This window comes from Berghia stephanieae, chromosome 7 (assembly GCF_034508935.2).
Source record: "Berghia stephanieae isolate SIO BIC M18660-M18661 chromosome 7, UCSD_Bste_1.3, whole genome shotgun sequence".
In the NCBI taxonomy this organism is placed as follows: Eukaryota; Metazoa; Mollusca; class Gastropoda; order Nudibranchia; family Aeolidiidae; genus Berghia; species Berghia stephanieae.
In genome coordinates, this window is record NC_088366.1 from 46,022,398 (window position 1) to 46,043,505 (window position 21,108).

Consider the following 21,108-nt stretch of genomic DNA (forward strand, 5'->3'; position numbering starts at 1 on the left):
AATGCCGTGTCAGTCCCATAGACTAAAAGAATGCCATTAGAATAATTTGAACATTTAAATGGTTTCTTGCGGGCACGTTTCTATTTCTGTGTTAAACAAATCATACCACATGTCATACATAATGAATTCACTGCTTGGTTATGACTTGCGATTGTGTGGTCCATGCTGTAAGAGAAAATTCACAATTGACTGAGCGAAGTAAGCAATGATATAGTGAATTAATGAATAAAATGAGTTCTAAAACACTCTGTATTACTTCTCATATCCAGGCATACATAACAGCGTACATAAAATTTGGAACAAGAAAAACCAATACTTCACCCAATTTGGTGAAAGACAGGGGGGGGGGGGGGGGCAGGAAAATTCTAACAAGCAGTTGAGCTAAGAAAGTTGAGGCCCAACACACAATGTCATTTAAAATTAAACATTAGCAAGATAATTCAAATTATGCAATTTAAAAATCAAATTAACTCATCATTGAAAAAAATAAAAAATAAAATATAATTAACAATAAAACCGCAGCGAAATATTACGTTTCAAGAACAAGGCTAAAGAGGTAATATCATTATTACCTGACCTACCGCGGAAAAATAATCATTACAAAATTATGAAAACTGAAGAGTAAATGAAACTTACCTCATTTCGTAGTAAAACTTGTGCCTTGTAAATCACACCAAAAAAAATTTGAAGTTTATAGCAACGTTTTTTTAGAATCCTGAGGTAATTACAAGTAATTTTATTTAAATGTTATAGAAAAATAGGTGAATTTGAATCACGGCTTGTGGAATAAGTACTGGAGATATTGAAATAAAAATTGGACCGATGGGAAGAGGAGGTCTGCGAGAATTCTTTGCATTTTAGGTGGAATTGCATCGTCACGAAGATCGTGAGGTTAATTGGTACGGAAATCATCCATTGGTATCACCCAATGCACGTCAAATCTACGTTCTGGGAATTGATATCGGCTGACCGCTGTTGACCCCGGTTACCTGTCGGGTGAGGTTACGTCGGCGCTCGGAACAGCGGGAAACTAAACGGTCAGATTTATAGTGCAGTTTAGACGCCGTGTGATATGTCCTTAATGTGTTGCAAGTGCCGTAAAACCCTTAAAAACAAAACAAAAACAACAATCATTCCTATTTTCACTCTTACTTTTTACTATTCCGGCATTGTCTCTAAAATTCCGATTTTCATAAATAATAATGATGATGATGGTAAGAAGAAAAAAATGGAAGGGGGGGGGGAGGGGGGGAGAGGGGTTAAAAATTAAAGATTGTCAAAAGGGAATTAATTAGGAAAATTAATTTCACTCCTTTCCCCCTTCCCCATTCCATTACCTAATACTTTGATATGTAGTTTTGCCAGATGTGCCTTAATAATGTCCTTATATGTTTGGTTGCAAAGTTGGTGGTCATTTCGATACAGAATTATCCATTGTAAAGAAATTTCTTTTTTTCTTTTTGTCTCAAATTCCTATTTTCTGACGTTCTGATTCCACATTTGGAATGTGAAGGTTTGGCAGGTCTGGTCATATGCACATTATTATTGGCTGCCCTCACTCAGCCCGGAGATAATGGGTTTCTTCTGATCATAGATTTATGTAATGGTTAAAGTTTTTGTGGGAAGCAGGGTGGTGGCCCACCGTCCCAACTTCTTGACTGAGAGGACAGGGGTCTCCTTCCCTTAGGTGGTGGCAAGTCCCATTCCATCAGGCTCCACTTGCCCGGGCTTATTTTATTTGGCTTCCCTTTTATCTTCTTTATTGGTTTCTGGAAACTGTTCAGTTGATGGAGAATCGTTGATAAAATAATACATTCATATTTATATATAGCATTTCCTTATGCCATGTTAAATGCGCTTCATAATGGGTTTATTCCCCCTCATCCAGACTGTATGGTACCATATTTCCATTTCATACAGTACCAGGCACTTGTTAAGCATACATTTTGTACTTCCACTCTTACAATATCAGATATTTTATTTGATTTAATTACCAAAACCAAATAGAAGTAATTGTAAATTAAAAAACAAAAACAAAAAAAGAAAACTCCCTAAAGTACTAAGAATATATTTAGTCTTTACCTCCCATGAGCATCAGATTCCGGCACTCACGGATTTTAGCACACTTTTTGGCTTCTCTGCAGAGCATGCTGGAATCCAGCGAGTACTGTGTAAGATATGCATCATTAGTGGTGATATAAATATAATTTCATTTTTGAAAAAAAGGTCAGATGAGGCGTGATTTTTGTCTCAAGACCAATTACAGTGGTACATGTCTCCTATCATCTACTTATGTTCTCCCTTTTATCTAAGCCTGTCATCGGATTGCAAGTATTGTTAATACAAATCAAAGCCACTCTTAAAAAATGTTCGGTACTACATGAAAATCGTCACATTCGTGAACATTTTTCTTACACCGAAATTTATGTACATCACAAAATTTAAGAAAAAATCTTTGAATAGTTATAATGTTATTTTGTAGAACACAATTATGCTTAACATGCTCTTAGGTTTGAGTTTTAATAAATCAATTTTAGTGTTAAGAAGGCATGACATTTTGATAAAAACATTGAAAATGATTGGTAAGGAGAGAGTTAAATGACTCGTGAGTGTTACAAGTGCCGTTAACTTTCTGAAAACAAATCAAAGCCATCAATTTAATCATCATTGTTCAAAATTGTTTATCGTTACTTCCAGGTTGCCCTCAGACTGTTGGAGAAAGAGAAGCTAGACAAAGATGACATGGTAGAATTATTGGGTGCTCGGCCGTTTGCTGAAAAGTCAACGTATGAAGAGTTTGTGGCTGGCACGGGTAAGGAAGATGGTCTATCTTATCTCATAAAATCTTTAGGGATGTTGATTGTTCAGGGCTGAGAATCTTCCGCCTAATGGCAGATTTCCGCCTAAACGGTGTTTTATCTCGGCCCATCACCATCACAATTCTTCCTTTTAAAAAGACTCACCACAACCACTACATCAACATCCCTATCACCGTTACTACTACAACCACATCATCATCTCTACCACCACCACCATCACTATTACAACTACCACCACATCATCATTCCTACCTATCACCATTAATACTACAACCACCTCCATCATCATCCCTACCACCACCACCATCCCTACGACAACTACCACCACATCATCATCCCAACCATCACCACCACTACAGCTACAACAACTACTACGGTACTACAACTACCATCACACCATCATCCCTCAGTGATGATAATCTTCCGCGGAATTCCGCGATTTTAGGATTTTTCTGAAATTTTCAGCTGTTTTTGCCGTGTCAAACATTTTCGGCTAAGAGGTAGTTTAGCTGAAAAATCACCAATATGTCTTTTGTCATTTTTTGACACCTCTGCTCAGCTGCATGATTTTTGATGACATTCCCATGCCCATGACATTAGTCTAGACACACTGGTGCCAAATGTGAATAGTGGTACAAACCCATGACGGCCTTGGATGAAAAGATGATCAAAAGGGAAGGGGATGGAGCAAATGGGTGTCAATATTTTTGTACCATTTAGCTTTGGACTCCTTTTTTTGTTTGTTTGTTTGTTCTGAATTAAATTGAATTCATTATAACTTATCTCTAATTACCAATTAAAACAAAAATCAGAGTGGTCTCTCTCTCTCTCTCTCTCTTTATCTATCTATCTATATATCTATCTATCTATCTCTCACTCTCTTTCTTTCTTTCTTTTCCATATTTTATTTCTCAGCCAACCTTCTAACTTCACATTATTATGTTTATAGATATCACTTTGTAATAGAGAGAAAATACAACAGTAAGTTTGGCTGATCGATTTAAGTAATAATTTTTTTAAAGGTTTGATTTAGATTCGCTCATTTGATGGAATATGTTTTGCAATTGATTAAAGATTCTTATTCATAAGCTGCATAGCCACAAGGTTGCCGTAATACACACACACACTAGCTGTGTTTGTAGTATAAAAAAATACCTCCTTTTGGCCAAAAGTTTATTATAATCTCTTGATATAGTGGGAAGCATTATAGAGCTCTAAATTTTTAATTGGAAATGACAATTTTGAAAATTATATTTACAAGAAGTCAGTAATATCTTGTGATCAGAATAGACGTGTTTTAGAAGTTAGTAATATATTACGTAATATTAAGTAACAATGAATAGCTTTGTTATTTTTTGCATTAGATTTGGGCTTGACAGACGGGCCGATAGATTTTCCTCCTTTTTTTACAAATTATCATTATCATCACTGATCCTACCACCACTACTACAACAACCACCACCACATCATCATTCCTACTACCAATACAACTACATCCTCCGCCACCACATCATCCCAACTATCACTACTACTACTACCACCACATGATCCCTTCCACAACTATTACAACCACCACCACACGATCATTCCCAACACCTCTACAACTACAACCACCATATCATCACCCTTATCACAACCCTACTACAACCACCACTGCATCATCATCTCTACCGCTACTTTTTTTAACTGCAAGTACAATATGTTGTAATTACACTTTCAACTTTTGAAATTCCTCCAAGTGGTGTCAGAAATTATTGCGAGACGCATTTTGGATTGCATCTCAGTCGATTTTAATGAAATTCAAATTTATACGTTATCGTCGCATAGATGGGTCTTGAACTATTCGCTGACAAATTTCCTCCATTTTCGTGACCCGTCATTCTCACTCCTGAACCATCATAACATCATGACCATCCCCACTACAAAAGCAACTATCACCTTTTCCTGGCCGGCCAGATTCATTGGCAGGGAGGGAAGCAATTAAATGTATAGTCATGGTTTTTGGGAGATGATATGTTTGTCCTCGTAAATCATCTCTCTTTTGTGTGACGTTAGATTTGTTGTTCTAAATTTTGTATTACTCTCACAAGGATTCTGTGCTTGTGTCTTGGTGAAACTTATAGGTGACTTTAAACTAACTACATTGATAGTTTGATCTTGGAGTCCGTTTCTCACAAACGGACTCCAAGATCAAACTATCAATGTAATTAGTTTGAAGTCACCTATTTGAACCAGTCTCACCTTTTCTCCGGTACTTTTGATCTTACTTAAATCTATATTTTTTTACAGCCCCATTTTTACCTTTTAAGTGGTGCTGAAATGACCTACAAGTAAAAGTGAAGCAAGCGCTGTAAAAACCCTTCGAACTAATAGCTCAAAACTCTCTCTTTCTCTATCCATCTATCTCTCTTTACACAAACACTCATAGACACACAAATCAATAAAGCACACTTATTTGTTTAGTCCCGATTAGTTTTCATGTTCATCCTCCACTACTTACCAATAATAGGTCATCACAAACACCTTGACTTCAATCTCTCTCTCTCTCTCTCTCTAACTGTCATACACACACATGACACATATGCACGTTCACATAGAAATCAATAAAGTTCACTCAGTTCTTTAGCCTCATTAATTTTTCACTTTCATCGTTCTGTACTCATCACTAGATTTACTTTGAGCTCTCTCTCTCTCTCTCCCTCCCTCACACACACACACATACACACACAAATCAGTAAAGAGCACCCAGTTCTTTAGCCTCAATGTTTTCATTTTTCATCTTCCTACACTTAACAATGATACACACCCACACACACACACACACACACATATGATTCAATTAAATTAATTTCCTGGCAATCGCCAACATGAAACATACGTTAACTTAATATTTACGATTAACAAATAAAACACAACACACATAACAATAACGTTCACTCAATACTTTAACCTAACCTTTCTGTACCTATCACTATGTTCAATTGGAGCAGTCTCTCTTTCTCTCCCCCTGTGTGTGTGTGTGTGTCTCTCTCTCTCTCTCTCACACACACAAACACACTCTATCTGTCCTTCTGTCAGATAAACCTAAATCTATAAAGTGGATCATATCCTTTTCACATCAGCCATCAATCTCTCTTTTCATCTCCAAGTACACACCTTATCACCACCATCATCATCATCATCATCATCATCACTGCCACTACTACTACAACCACCTCCACCACATCATCATCATCACCATCATTACCACCACCACGACGACGACATCAAAACACTATCACCATTAAAACAACAATCACTACCACATCCTTACCACCACTACTACAACCTCCTACAACACAACAATATCACCACCACCACTTCTGCAACCACCACAACTACATACATCATCATTATCATTATTGCCACCAGTACAACATCCACCATCATATCATTATTATCACCTCCCCTACCATTCATTTTTATATTTTATACGTCATAATGAAATTGGTTTTGGAACTTTACTTGATTTGAAACAAGGGGTATTGTGATGATTATAGATCTTAATAGATTATATTTAGTTTCCAGAAATTCCTGTTTAAGCATTGAAATTATTTGGAATTGTTTCTGAAATTTACGTGAGCCAAATTTTAAGTTGACGTCTCTGGTCAACTTGAAACAATGGGAGGTGGGCATAAGTGAATCTGTGAATAAGGGAGATGTGGCGACTACCACTACTACTACAACCATCACCACATCATCCCTACCACAGTACTACAACCACCACCACATCATCATACCTACGACTACCATTACTACAACCACCATGTTAAAATTACACTTTCAGTTTTTGAAATTCCTCCGAGTGGTGTCAGAAATTGCTGCGAGACACATTTTGGATTGCATCACATGAAATTTAAATTTTTAGGTTATTTTTGCATGGATGCTTCTTGATCTTAGCGCTGAAAAATTTCCTCCTTTTTAGTGACCAGTCATTCTCACCCCTGATTGTTATTGTGAACTTTGAATACAAGATTTTCAGTACAGATGTTAGTGCAGGATATCTGTTTGTAGAATGTGTTTTTACTTTATAATTTTCATACTTATTATTATTACTATTATTATTATCAGTGTTATTATTATTAGTATACTTAATTTTACTATTATTATTATAAGTATAATAATAATAATAATAATAATAATAATAATAATAATAATAATAATAATAATAATAATATAATTATTATTATTATGATAAGTATAATAATAATTATTATGATTATTAGTAGTATAACTATTATAACTATTATTACTCTTCTCAGGATCATTTGAAGAAGACACGACACTACCTAAAGGTTTAGAGAATTGGAACAAAGACAAGAAAACACCAAAACCAGCCGAATCATAAAAAAAACAAACCAGTTCAGTCTTTCCATTGTTTGAATCTAGTGTTTGTAATTTATTGTCGGAGAAGACACAACAAAACCCAAAGCTATCATCTTCTCACTTTGCACATGAGAATATAATTATTATATAATATGCATTTCAAAGACAGCATGATCTGAAGAGTACCCAGTGAGGTACGGTTAACAATGTGCTATATACACTATAATCAATCTTCATGATCAAACGCGATTGTGTGAAGTAGGGGATTTGAAAGTAATAAGAAAAAAATCATTGTATAAAGTACATAGATACAGGTGTATGAACGCATTTCATGTACAGATTATATTTATAACTAGTGTTTTTTAGACAATGCCATCAATGTTGTTACAGAAGGAGATTTCCCTTTTTTGCTTTAAAAAAATATTCCGTCATAACAACGCTTGTTCATCTTTACTATTGATAAATGTTAGGTTTTTTAATTTTAGGAAAAGAGGTATATTTATTTATTACAAAACATTTTCAGTTGACCGGTTAATTAAAAAAAAAAAATGAAATTAAAAAGCATTTTATTGAAAGTATAATAATTCAATTGATTTGGTTTCCAGTTTCTACCTTGAATGTTTTGTCAAAATGAGTTGTTTTCATTATGATTTTGTCCTTGCTTTTATGAGTTATGTTACATAGATTTAATGAAGGAATATATCAAATCATTTACTTCCCTTGACATAAAAGCCTTAGTTGGGATTTCACTCGGGATATTTTTTTTCAAATAATATACCAAAAATACCCCCCCCCCCCCCCCCAAAAAAAAAAAAAAACCAACAAAGTTTTCATTTTCTTTATGTTAGGATTTTTAGATTTATATTATTTTATTATTTTTCCTATGATCCAATGAGGAATTTGTTACCACATTCTAGTGCCTAATTGTGAGAGATAATTTGCACAAGCCTCAAGAAACAAAAAGATATCTTTGAAAATACTTAAGTGTAGCCTTTGCTGCTGTACATGTACACACACAATGGATATGCCCCCGTTTTGTCATGCATTTTTAACACACAGAGGTAATTGATAGGATTATCTCAATAGTCCTCGTGTATTTTTTTTTTTTTTCATGTAAGATAAGCGAGAGAGAGAGAGAGAGAGAGAGAGAGAGATTGTGATTTTATTCTCTGTCTGAAGTTGTACGAGAGAAATGGTTTTAACAAATGAATAATTACGATGTTTTTCCCAAAGTTGAAGTACGGTTATGTTTGAAAATGAAAAAAAATAAAGAGTAATGTAAATCTGAGTATGTTTGTTTGCTTTTTTCTCCCTTTCAAATTGACATTGACAGACAGGACTGAATTTTGAAGAGATTATATGATTATATCAAATGACATGAAATCTATCCCTGCTAAAACTAAAACTTGCATCATGGGGTGGGGTTCCTGGCCTCCTATAGTGGGCAGGGAGGCACTTAATTTGTCTTCTATACCCCTATATCTGTTTTTCAACTTGCTTTCCATCTTTGTCTTGGAGTGAGATTACTTGGGTTTGTCCTTTGACGGATACCCTGATTTAGAGGGAGACAGTCAAATGTATAGTTAGTTTTGGGAGATGATATTTTTTTCTTTGTAAATCATCTCTCTGTTATGCACTGTATTAGTGGACAGGGGGGTACATACTGCGTCTTCTATCCCCTTATATCTGTTTTCCAACATGCTTGCTGTCTGTGTCTTGGAATGAGATTACTTGGTTTTGTCCTGGCTGGGAGGGAAACAGTCAAATGCATAGTTATTGTTTTGGGAGATGATATTTTTTTCCTTGTAAATCATCTTTCTGTTATGTATTATATTTGTTATTTTAAATGTATAAGGTAAGCATTTGAGTGTATTTCTCTTTGTTGGATTTTGTGCTTGTGTCCGGATGAGACTTATACTTATAGGTGATCTCAAACTAAGTACATTGGTGGTATGCTCTTGGAATCTACATCTGATCCCTATTTGTTCCCAATTCCCCTTTGTCTTACTTTATCTTGGGCGATTTAATTGTAATTCTGGAACTTTTTACTATCCCATTATGTGTTGCAAGCACTGTAAAACCCTTAAAAACAACAAACAAAAACAAGAAACTTTCCTCCAAAAGATCAAATTTCACTTTTTTAATGATTCATTTGAAAGGAGCCTGTACTTTGATGGTGTGCTCTTGGAATCTACATTTCCCATTTGAACCAATTCCCCTTTGTCTTACCTTTTCTTGGGTGCTTTAATTGTAATTGTAGAACTTTTGACTTTCCCCATTTTTCTTCCTTTTTACTGGTGCTGATATGACCTTATTGTGTTGCAAACGCCATAAAACCCTTAAAAACAAACAAAACAAACGTGCATCAGTTTTACTTATTTTACACCTAGAAGTAGCTGTAGATCTGAAGTTAAAAAGGGGATTGGGTCAGACAGGGAAAAACGATTCATGCCATTAATGTGCCTATTTTGACAATACCTAAAAGTCCCATCCAGGCACAAACATAGGATTCCATTATGTAAGATAAACTCAAATGTTTACAAAGTATAATAAATATATTCAAAATGAATAACTATAAAAGTACATAACAAAGATAATTTACTATAAAACCCCCTAAAAAAACAACAACATTTGGCTGCTTCCTAAGAGGATCCCAGGACCAGAAATAAAAAAAGGTTGCTAATTTTCCGTATATTTACGGAATTCAGTATACTGTAAACCCTCAGTATATTTTCCAATCACCTGCTTAACTAAAAAAAAAAGCTAGTACAAAGTACATAACAACTTTTTACTGGAGTTCAGGACTCAATCAAATTCGTTTGTGTGAAAGTACAGTAAATTTTTGCCTCTTGAATTGGTAACCTGAAATAAGAAAATGAGTGATCTCAATCCAGAACGAAGACAAGAGATCGAACATGGAATGGGGGATAGAAATAGAAGATACATCAAAAATTGACCTCTCTGTCCACACTGGGAATAACGGGCAGTCAAAACAGGATCTAATTCCAACCTGACACTCCCTTAACACATTTGATCCTAACCCAATATATACCTAATTGCAGGTCTGATAATGATAACCCAAATTATGGTCTCATTGTTGTAATTGCTTCTGGTTATCGGACCTGAAAATATGTTCACGTCATCCTAATCTCATAAGATTTTTGTCATCATTGGGATTTTTCTTCATTAAAAAAAAAATAGCCTTTCATTACAGACACAAGTCACAGTGATTCTAGGCTGCTAGAAGTCGTGGACTGTAATTCAAAAAAGAACAAAATACCAAACACAGAACGTTTTGGCTCAAAAGCCTTCTTCAGCCAACAACAAAAAACAATAAAGACATGAATACATTACTAAATTCCAGATAGACAACAGAGATATTTTGTACGTCTTCTCTGTAGAAAAATCTTCAACTTCAAGAGAAAACCTACAAATTATCTCTGTCGTCTATCTGAAATTTAGCAATGTATTTATGTCTTTATTGTTTTTTGTTTTTTTTTGTTGGCTGAAGAAAGGTTTTGAGCCCGAAACGTTCCGTGTTTGGTATTTTGTTCTTTTTTTAAAAAAGCTGTTATATATTCATTTTTATTTATTACTCATTACAGACAAAGGACAGTTCCAAAAATCATGAAGTCGATCAGGATTTGAAAACTTTTTTAAAAACAATTTTAATGTTAATTTCATTGGTAACAAATTGAATATTGATGGAAATGACATCATAATGTATGTATAAATCTGTTGTTCTCCAAGACCTCAGGATAATCCTCTCTCTAATTATCCAACAAATAAATGACAAAGTGTAGCCCATTTCCCCTGTTTTCACCATGCATGATGCCAAAACCACATCCCCTAATAAATGGGGCAACTGGAACCAAGTGTCCAAACCATTTCAATCCTATTACAATGTCGTCTTATCTTTTTTTCCGAGTTCCATCTTACACCAGATCTGCCTAGTACTATGAAAAACTCGTAGAAATACGAATTTTTGGCTCCAGATACAGAGTTGCATAGGTCTCTTTGACTCAAAAAAAAATTTAATGAAAAGGAAAGTTTAGATCCTTATAATCAGGACTTAAGAGCATTTTTTGGACCATGCTGAGAGCAAATGGTTTATTTGTAAAGCTATTTACAGTGAAAATTTCCTTTTTTCCCTTAGAAACTACGAATTTTTTAAATTTCAAGTAGGCAGCTCTGTTACACCAGTACCTGCTCCCTAATTTATCACTTGTGATAAGGACAACAAATGACTGGCTATTCCTCAGCATTGATAACGTACATAAAAACTTGTTTTTCTGTGGCCACGAACAGTTTGGTATTTGTAACCCTAACTCCCACAATGGCGTCAGGGGAGCAGTCCAATGCAATGACTTGTTGCTTAGCAACAGATGTGACTTGCTGACCAGTCTTACGATTCCTCAATGGCGACAGAATCGACACCTTCTGTCTGTAGAGATAAATGTGTCGGTTTGAGTCAGCTATCACAGCTACAGACATATCAGGAGAGCAGGTGGCGAATCGTTGCTGTTGCTTGGACGCCAGCACGTAACCAAAGGCATTAAGGACCCCTATATGCTTCCAGGGACTGGATTTGTCGACTTCTGTAGTCCCATCAGCTTGCCAGAGAAATCCGTCCACATCGTGTCGAAGACAAAGAGCTGGGGACGTGCCAGGTCCTAGTTTGGTGTTGAATAGAAATTGCTGACTGGCTATCACCTGGATAGGAATGGGGGGGGGGGGGCGTGTTGAGGAATGAGGAACGGAATTATGTTCAATATTTCATAAAAATCCTGTCATCTAGGTTCTGATAGGGCAAATGACTGAAATAAAAGTATCAATAAAACTATGACAGGTCTCCCATCAACACAATCTGACAACACCAGCACACATCTGCTGTACTTTGAAAAAAAAACAAAAACAAACATATTTTACATTTTGGCCAGAAAACTCGTCCTACAAATATCGATAATTAAAATGTCCCTCATCTGGGTAAATACTCTAAAACCTGTGATTTTATTAAAGCCATAAACCAATACAAGTACAAATAATGTGTTGCAGACCCAAGGATATCCCAGTCAAAATTGAATGAAGTGAAACCGAGATACAAGGGGAAACCCAGAAATTTGGGTCTATGGAATATTTGTTGAAAAAACATCTTTTAATTACTGATTAAAACTAGGAAAATCACAAAGAAAAAAACCAAAGAGGTGACTGGGGTTTCTGTCTGCCTAATTTGAATTTTACGTTTTTCCACATCATGAGAGTTCTACTGGTCATTCACTCACCCAAGAGGTCTTATATTGTGCACAAGAATGGCGCCTACTTACACACGGAATCTCTAGTAGACCAAGTATTTTAACTTTTATCAATCCATTTTTGGCTGGTTACCCCCATACTCATGTTGTTATTTTTGTTTTTGTTTTTAAGGGTTTTACGGCGCTTGCAACACATTTAGGTCATTTCAGCGCCAGTAGAAAAGGAAGAAAATGGGATAGTAAAAAGTTCTAGAATTACAATTAAAGCACCTAAGAAAAGGTAAGACAAAGGGGAATTGGTTCAAATGGGAAACGTAGATTCCAAGAGCACACCATCAAAGTACTTAGTTTGAGATCACCTAAAAGTCTCACCCAGACACTAGCACACGATCCCAATAAGAGGAATATGTTAAAAATAAAAAAATAATAATACATAATAGAGAGATGATCTGCAAGGAAAAAATTATCATCTCCCAGAACAATAACTATACAAAAATTTTTTTTAAAAGCTCACAAAGCTCATATTCGACTGTTTCCCTCCCAGGCAAGGACTCCGGCCAGGGTAATGACAAAACTGAGTAATCTCATTCCAAAACAAAGACAGAAAGCAAATTGGAAAACAGATACAGGAGGATAGAAGACACAGTAAGTACCTCCCTGCCCACGATGGGAGGTCGGGAACCCCACCCAGACCCACAGACCAATCCCCAAACCAATGGAGAAGTGTGTACCTTGTGTGACATCCGATGTGTCTCTCCATCAATCCTCATGATGAGATTTCCGTCGGCCTCCACTGCGTCACATTCCTCCAACATTTGGGAATTGAACGGTTTGTCTAGCAATTCTGGGTTGTCATTCTAGTCAACAAGACAGTAATAATAATAATAATAAAAATAATAATAATATTAAAAATAATAATAATACTACTAATGATAATAATAATGATGATGATAATAATAATGGGAAAAACACATAAACAATTTGAGCCCAAGACTGGGAAAAACTAAAACATATTTTGATGTCTTAAGAATGTTCATCTTATATAAATTACCCATCAAAAGAACCATTTTAGACAATACAATATTTAATTTTTTCTTAACCGTTGTAAATTGGCTCATACATTTTCACAACTTCAAACAATTCCAGCTCCAATTCATTGTTTTCTTATCAGGCCATTGAAAAATATCTCCATATTTAAAGTACAAGCCCCTTTCAATAGTCACACACATGAGTCAATTTTTTCCACGACAGAGGCAACGCTGTTAATGGCCAGGTACTCATTTTACACCTGAGTATGGTGAGATATTGTGAGTCAAGAGCCTTTTCCAAGGACTCAACTATGCGCCAAGCCAGTGAGGCTCGAACCCTGGACCTTCCGACCCGAAGTGAGTGTCATACCACAAGACCACTTAGCTGCACAAAGATATTTTCCCCCCATATAACGGCAATGGCCCTTGAGCGTGAAGAATGGTGTTCCATGACATTCAACCTCTGTAGGGAGACGGAACTCCGGTAAGGTAAGGTAATGGCCCTTGAGCGTGAAGAATGGCGTTCCATGACATTCAATTTCTGTCTGTAGGGAGACGGAATTCCGGTAAGGTAAGGTAATGGCCCTTGAGCATGAAGAATGGCGTTCCATGACATTCAACCTCTGTAGGGAGACGGAACTCCGGTAAGGTAAGGTAACATGAAGAGATAAAAAAAACAACAAACAACAGAAAGACTTACCCAGTGTTCTGTGGTGAGGTGTTGGAGTCTGTCGTGAATGGCATCAATCTGCTCCGGAGTCATCACTAATTCTCCTCTGTTGTCTCCATGGACCACGGTGGACCACATCTCCTCCTCCACTTTCTCTAGAGTAATATCAAGTCTGGATGGATAGCAACAAAGAGCGGATTGATTTTTATTTTATAAATAATGACTAACAAAATACCCCCACCAAAAAAAAATTTTTTTTCGATCTCTTTCCCTCAAATTTAAAACAACAATTTTCAATTCTCATCCAGGTTTAGTGCTGAATGAGTAAATGCCAGTAGTAAACTGCATGTAATAAACATTTTAACTCTCTCAGCGCTGAGGCTGTATTCGCATTTCCGTCATAAAATGGCTGACACCTGATTGAGGCAGCATTAGAATGACAAGCTAAGACAAAGTGACACTCGAATTCGGCGCAAAATCTCAATTAAAATACCCCCTAGGGCCAATTGAATGCTCTGATGAAAGAAATGATACCATTGGTTCAATTTATAGTGCTTTTGTAGAAAGTAGGATTGGATTATATTATTGTTTTGCCTTTCAAGACCGGCCACACTGTGCAGCCATTGGCTGTCATCTGCATTTTTTGCGGCCGCAAATATCAGGGCGATCCGCAAATTTTGGCAAATTTCCCAAAATTGGCAAATCGTGGCAAATTTTGGTAAAATTGGCAAATCGCGTGGCAAATTTTGGGGAAAAAAAAAGAAGCGAAAACAAAATAATGAAAAAAAAAGTGCGAAACTAGAGAAATGTTGCAGCTTTGCCTGGGCCCAAACCAAGGGAAGCTACTCTCTATGGATAATGATCCTTTAAAATCTTTGTAACAACAAATTAATAAATGTAGCCTCCTTAAATATAATTAATTGTCTTTTATATATATTTTTCTGTATCGCGTGTTAATTTTTGCTGAAACGCTTAGTTCTCCTCCGCAAATTTTTTGGCAAATTTTGGTCTTTTTGGCAAATTTCTTGGCAAATTTTGGGGGTTTTTTGGGCAAATTTTGGCAAATTTTAGGTCCCACTTTGGCAAAAAATGCAGATGACAGCATTGGCCAGTAAAACAGATTCTGCTCTGGCCGCACAGTGCAGCCAATGGCGCTGAAAGAGTTAAATAACCAAAACAAACCAACCAACCTTCGTCCCTCCAGAGTCCAAGTACAGGCATCTACCTCCACATTCCCATACAACTCTCCATTAATCATGTCCACTCCATTCTTGACCCCAACTTCCAATGACCTTGACCCTATAGTGACATTGAGGCCTGCTTTGGTGACCCCATCAGGGATGGTGAGCTGGATGGTGAGGTCGGAGGCTGTCTGGCTCCAAGTGTACATTTTGGACGGGGACACTTTAAACAGGATTGAAAAAAAATACAAAAGTGGAAATGGGTCTTCACAAAGTCTTGATTTGTTTGTTTTTTAAGGGTTTTACAGCGCTTGCAACACATTTAGGCCATGTCAGCGCCAGTAAAAAGGATGAAAATTGAAATAGTAAAAACATTCTAGATGTACAATTAAAAGGACTTGAGGAAAAAGTAAGACAAAGGGGAATATTACAAATAGGGAATAGATGTAGATTCCAAGAGCACGCTATCATTTATCATTGTATTTAGTTTGAGATCACCTAAATGTTTCACCCAGATACCAGCACAAGATCCCACTTTTAGGAATACACTCAAATGTTTACAAATCATATGTTAAAAAAAAAAAAAAAATAATAACTGTACATAACAGAGAGATGATTTACAAGTAAAAAAAATATCATCTCCCAAAACTGTAACTATACATTCGACTGTTTCCCTCCCAGCCAAGGATGAAACATGACGCCTCTTAGGCTATACAATTTTTTCCGACAGAGACAACACTGTTAACAGCCAGGTACTCATTTTACACCAAAGTACAGTGAGAGAATAACTCAACTATGCACTGAGTGAGGCTCAAACCTAGGACCTTCCGATCCGAAAGTGAGTGTCATACCACTAGACCACATAGACAAATATCAATATCACTAACCTTCATCTCCAATGACGTCCCAGTCTTCTGAATTTTCCACTGGCTTGACCGAGTCCTTGGTCAACGTAAACGTCTTCTGTGATACCATGTGTACTGACTCAGCCTTGTGGTCCAGGTATGCACACTGTATGGGGGAAGCACCTTCCAGTCGCCTTGTTCTCTCCTCACACCAACTCTTGCCATCAACTAACGTTTATTATAAGTGAAAAAACAAAACAAAACAACAGAATACAATTTTCAACTCTATTCAATTTTATTGTCAATATTTGACATTTTATGAAAACGCAAAGGAAAGAGGATAGGATTGTTTTTGTTTTTAAGGGTTTTACAACACTTGCAACACATTAAGGTCATATCGGCACCAGTAAAAAGGAAGAAAGAGGGATAGTAAAAAAGTTCTAAAATTACAATTAAAGCATCCAAGAAAAGGTAAGACAAAGGAGAATTGGTTCAAATAGGAAAAACAGATGTAGATTCCAAGAGCACACTATCAAAGTACTTAGTTTGAGATTACCTAAAAGTCTCATCCGGACACAAGCACAGGTCCCCACTGAGAGGAATACACTCAATACATGTGTTAACAAGAAAACGTTGGTGCCAGAAAGCATCTATTCATGGTTTTGAAGGCACATTTAATAAGACTGCTAGGGGTAAAATATTAATTTGTTAAGTTAATTAAAGTGACTTTTATTTCTTCCCTCTGAAAACTACCAATTTATTTTACATTTCAAGTTGGCAGATCTGGTCAAAGGTCATCTACTTTGTCATCTTTTTGAATAAATGAGAAAGGTGGTGGGAAGGGGGAGCTGACATCAACATTGATAATCAAATCCTTGTCAGGGGACAGTGTGGCTCAGCGGTACGGTCTTTGCTTCGTACCTGAAAGGTACCGAGTTCGATCACCAGCCGCTGCGCTGTGTGGCCTCGAGCAAGTCAATTTGCGGGGCTGCACTGCGGCTGACGCCTGGGTTATTCCAGTATTCTCTTGGAATAGACTCTAGAGACAAATTTCCCCGATGGGATGAATTAAGGGAATTTTATTTTATTTTCTATTATAAATTCCCTGTGTTTTTATATTCACCTGATGTCAAGGTCACCCATTCTATCACAGACATGTAGGGAGATCTGTGTTTCTCCTTGGTCTCTCCCTCTATCTCCTCCACAAACGCCACCAGGCAGTCCACGTAGATTGTCTCCCCTTGTGAATGACAGACGGCATCCAGCAATTGGATAGCAGCCCCTGGCGTTTCCATGGGATTCTTGTGAACCATCTGTGGAGTGGAAGAGAAAAAGGGGCATTTTCAACACATGTTTGGGTCAATGAAAGACAAACACATCATCCAATAACTGGATAGCATCGCCTGGTATTTCTATAGAATTCTTGTAAACTGTCTGAAAAATGGGAGAAAAAATAGTGGTATAATATAATAATAAGGATGCCCGAAAATTAAACGAGGACACTTTCACTTCATGACTCTCTGAAATTCTGACTGGATGTGATAAAATTTTACTCTCACTGAGAGTCTCAGCTAGCAGGATTTTATGTGAAGTGTTACGGTTTAAAATGTTTATGTTGTTGGCTGAGGAAGGGTTTTAAGCCTGAAACTTTTCATATCATTTTTCAAATATTTAGTCAAGTATTGCAAAAATTTATGGGGTTCCTTTTAAAATTGGAAGAAAGGAACACTTGTCTATCTTGTCAAACAGACGAAAAGGGACCAAGATCGATCTCAGGTTTCGAACCCCCCCTCCCCACCACCCAGTAGTGCTTGGGCAGCTAGCTAGATCTGCAAGATCTGGTGAAAAGTACTTTGCAACAGACTAACATCCTATCTCCAATAGGTAGCAAGAAATTTCTATACATGCAATTTCGGTTTCACACTATAGAAACTGGGATGAACTCGGGCCCCATGACATACTGGCCTTGAAGGACTACGATTTCAGTTATCTAAGTTGTACAAAATTCTACAAACTATCATGGCAGCAATTTTATGGAAAGGGAACGGCAATGCAAATGTAACCACTTTACCTTCCACTTGGTATTGGTCGCCCTGTTTCCTGTATCAAAAATGTAAAGAGCATCCACCCCGTTTACGACCATGGCAAGGGAGGTACTGGGGAATGTCAAGGTCACATTGAATCGGCTTGGGTTGGCACACAGCTGACATGCGTCTGGCAACTGACAAAGATCATCTCGTGTCTCTAGTCTCCCTTGCTGATGATGAAAAAATGTAAACAAACAATGAATACATATTATTTGAATAATAATATATATAAATAAACCACAATAATAGTAATTAATTTCAAACAAAAAAAACCCATAATATTAATAATAAAAATAGTAATAATGAAAGTTATAATAACAATAAAAATAATCTTAAAAAAGGAATAAAGATAATAATAATAATAATAATATTGTTAATTATGATGATGATAATAATAATATAAATAGCAAAGATAATGACAATAAACAGTACAATTATGACAACACTAAGAATAAAATCAATCATAATAATAATAAATAAAGCATTGATATAGAATGATACTGATGAACACTCAATTCAATAAAAGTCTAAATCTCTACTGTTTTCATCTGAAGTTTAAATAAATAACTTAAGGTCAAAGAATTTTAAAGACAAGTACTTAAGCCATGGAATCTAACTCAAAATCAAATCACCACCATGACAGTCTAGACAATACCTACATTGGAAATCTTCACGATGTTCCATTTCTTGTCACATAAATAAACCGACGCATTGTCCCAGGGGTCAGGAAACAGATTGTTGTGAAGACTGAATAACTTGGCATGGTGGGAGGTGAAGTTGGACTCGGATGGCTTGGCAACATCCACGTCTGACAGAATGATGATGAAAGAGATAAACATTCATAATAAGTAATTTATCTTTACCTTAACAAGGGGGGAGAAGTGGTCCCGATTGCTCAGTTGGTAGAGCAAACGCTTCACAAGCAAAGGGACCGAGATCAATCCTGGATGCAGTCGAGATTTTTTCTGAAACCCCCCCCCCCCTTCCCCCTGTCAACCCAAGCTGGGTCTGTTAGATCTGGTGGAAAGTACTTTGCAATAGACTAGCATCCTATCTTAAGGGTAGCAAGTAATTGCTATTGTCTGTTTCAGTTTCACGCAATAAAAATCAGGATAAATCTGGCTCCATGGCTCTGAATGACTACTTTAATAAGGGAGGGGGGGGGGGGGGGGGGGGCATGACCAACAGCTAAAATTTGGTTGGTTTTTAAAACAAGTGGGCTATTCAGCATTACAAATAAAAGGTTTGAAAGTTACTTGGATGCCTTTTTTGGGGAGAAATTCCATATGCACCCGATACTCACATCACAAACAGTATATATATAAATATATATATATATATATATATATATATATATATATATATATATATATATATATATATATATATATATATATATATTACACACATAGCAATTCAAGCTTGAATTAGTTTTACTTATCCAAAGAAAGAAACAGATTGACCTCTATCAAGCCACTAAAACAATTAAAAAAATTATTTTCATTGTTCTATATTTCCAGTCATACAAAAGTTTTTCAACCATCTTGTTTAGTTAACAACTGTGCCCGAAGTCCCCGGCCATTTTATCATAACCCTAAAAAAAATAAAGACCCTAATTGTAGATATGCAAAACTTATCTGATTATCTGATTATACTACTTAATTTGGATAAATAAAACGTTAATTCCGTTAATTCAAGTTGAAAAACTATGTATATTTACTGTGTAAGAAGCAGATGAAATATAAAATTTCTCCTAAATTTTTTAATGTTTCAGACTTCTTTAATTAAAGATCACTATTATTACTAATATTATTATAGAAAAGAGAGGGGTATAAAAGGTGAACACACATTCGGCCTATAAAATTATTGCACCCGATGTAATAATAGAGAAATATCTTTTAAAAATATTTTCACAGGCTTGTTCCCAAAATTCAAAATCCAGAAATCTTTAAAAATTGTACTCACACAAGTACAAGAGACATTTAGAGATTATAAGTATATATAAGTACACATATCATTAGGTTAGTGATCAAGTATCAAAAATTAAAGTTCACCTTCTAACAAATTCACTTGAAGATAGTGAAGTCGTGTCAATATCAAACTGTAAGGGTTAAAACTTTCATCCACATTTTTGTATTTTCCAGTAAAATTGAGCTGCTTTTTAACATAACCAATAGCATTACTTATTGAGTCCATATTTATTGTCTTTGTGAAGGTAAAAAATGGCATCATTTATTATCAGTTACATTAAATGATTAATTTCCATACATTTTGTTATTAAATAAATCATCTAAAATATATTCGGTAAGTTAACCAAACAAGAGTACAATTTAACTTAAGAAGTATTCATTAAATTTAATTTGAAATTAAAACTAGGAGACCGTCTAAACTAAAACAAAACTAAAACCCAGTAAGATAGAAATAGAAATCAGCAGTGAAGTGAAGATGACTTCCCTGCTAAGTCTAACTACCAGACTAATGTTTCAAGTCGCATTCTCATCAGTATACCTCACAATAAAAGAAAATAAGTGGACCCGATGAAAATCAGCGAGTGGTCACGAATGATGTGACAAGTCTGGAATATTTGGTGCCAAGTGTGCCGGTCTGACGTGGACCCAGTGATATTGATATGGAAGAGTTGAGATTTCAACTTTCGATTTCAATTTTCATGTTGAAAACACACCATTATCTCTCGAATAAGTAATACACTTTCCAAAATATAACGTTAAGAAACTTACTCTCATTTAAAGCTGTGTTGTACGACGGTAAAGAGTCCAGGGACAATTGATAATGATCAAAATTCGAGTTAATCAATTCTCGTCTTGTCTCCAAATGCACGGTAGCAGCCATGATAATTTTTA

General features: G+C 35.9%; 2 protein-coding genes across 5 annotated transcripts in view; one reads left to right on the forward strand and one right to left on the reverse strand.

The window, feature by feature from the left end:
• The window catches only part of LOC144977360 (mitochondrial inner membrane m-AAA protease component AFG3L2-like), a 37,403-nt gene extending 28,931 nt beyond the window's left edge, over positions 1 to 8,472 (forward strand). For both annotated transcript variants that reach the window (XM_078922476.1, XM_078922474.1), the window contains exons 19-20: positions 2,698 to 2,812; positions 7,121 to 8,472. In XM_078922476.1, the coding sequence (XP_078778602.1) occupies positions 2,698 to 2,812; positions 7,121 to 7,206 (201 nt within the window). In that variant the 3' untranslated portion in view covers positions 7,207 to 8,472. The remainder of the gene's footprint in view (positions 1 to 2,697; positions 2,813 to 7,120) is intronic.
• The window catches only part of LOC144977361 (nudC domain-containing protein 1-like), a 13,893-nt gene continuing 18 nt past the window's right edge, over positions 7,234 to 21,108 (reverse strand). The window contains exons 1-10 of one of the 3 annotated variants that reach the window (XM_078922478.1): positions 20,756 to 20,808; positions 20,302 to 20,452; positions 18,907 to 19,055; positions 18,232 to 18,417; positions 17,284 to 17,473; positions 16,203 to 16,388; positions 15,325 to 15,538; positions 14,165 to 14,306; positions 13,168 to 13,293; positions 11,266 to 11,897 (exon numbers count right to left, since the gene is read on the reverse strand). In XM_078922478.1, coding sequence (XP_078778604.1) covers positions 11,436 to 11,897; positions 13,168 to 13,293; positions 14,165 to 14,306; positions 15,325 to 15,538; positions 16,203 to 16,388; positions 17,284 to 17,473; positions 18,232 to 18,417; positions 18,907 to 19,055; positions 20,302 to 20,443 — 1,797 coding nt within the window. In that variant the 5' untranslated portion in view covers positions 20,444 to 20,452; positions 20,756 to 20,808 and the 3' untranslated portion in view covers positions 11,266 to 11,435. Of the gene's footprint in view, positions 11,898 to 13,167; positions 13,294 to 14,164; positions 14,307 to 15,324; positions 15,539 to 16,202; positions 16,389 to 17,283; positions 17,474 to 18,231; positions 18,418 to 18,906; positions 19,056 to 20,301; positions 20,809 to 20,985 lie in introns of those variants that run through there. The other 2 variants (XM_078922479.1, XM_078922477.1) reach the window with 2 other exon arrangements.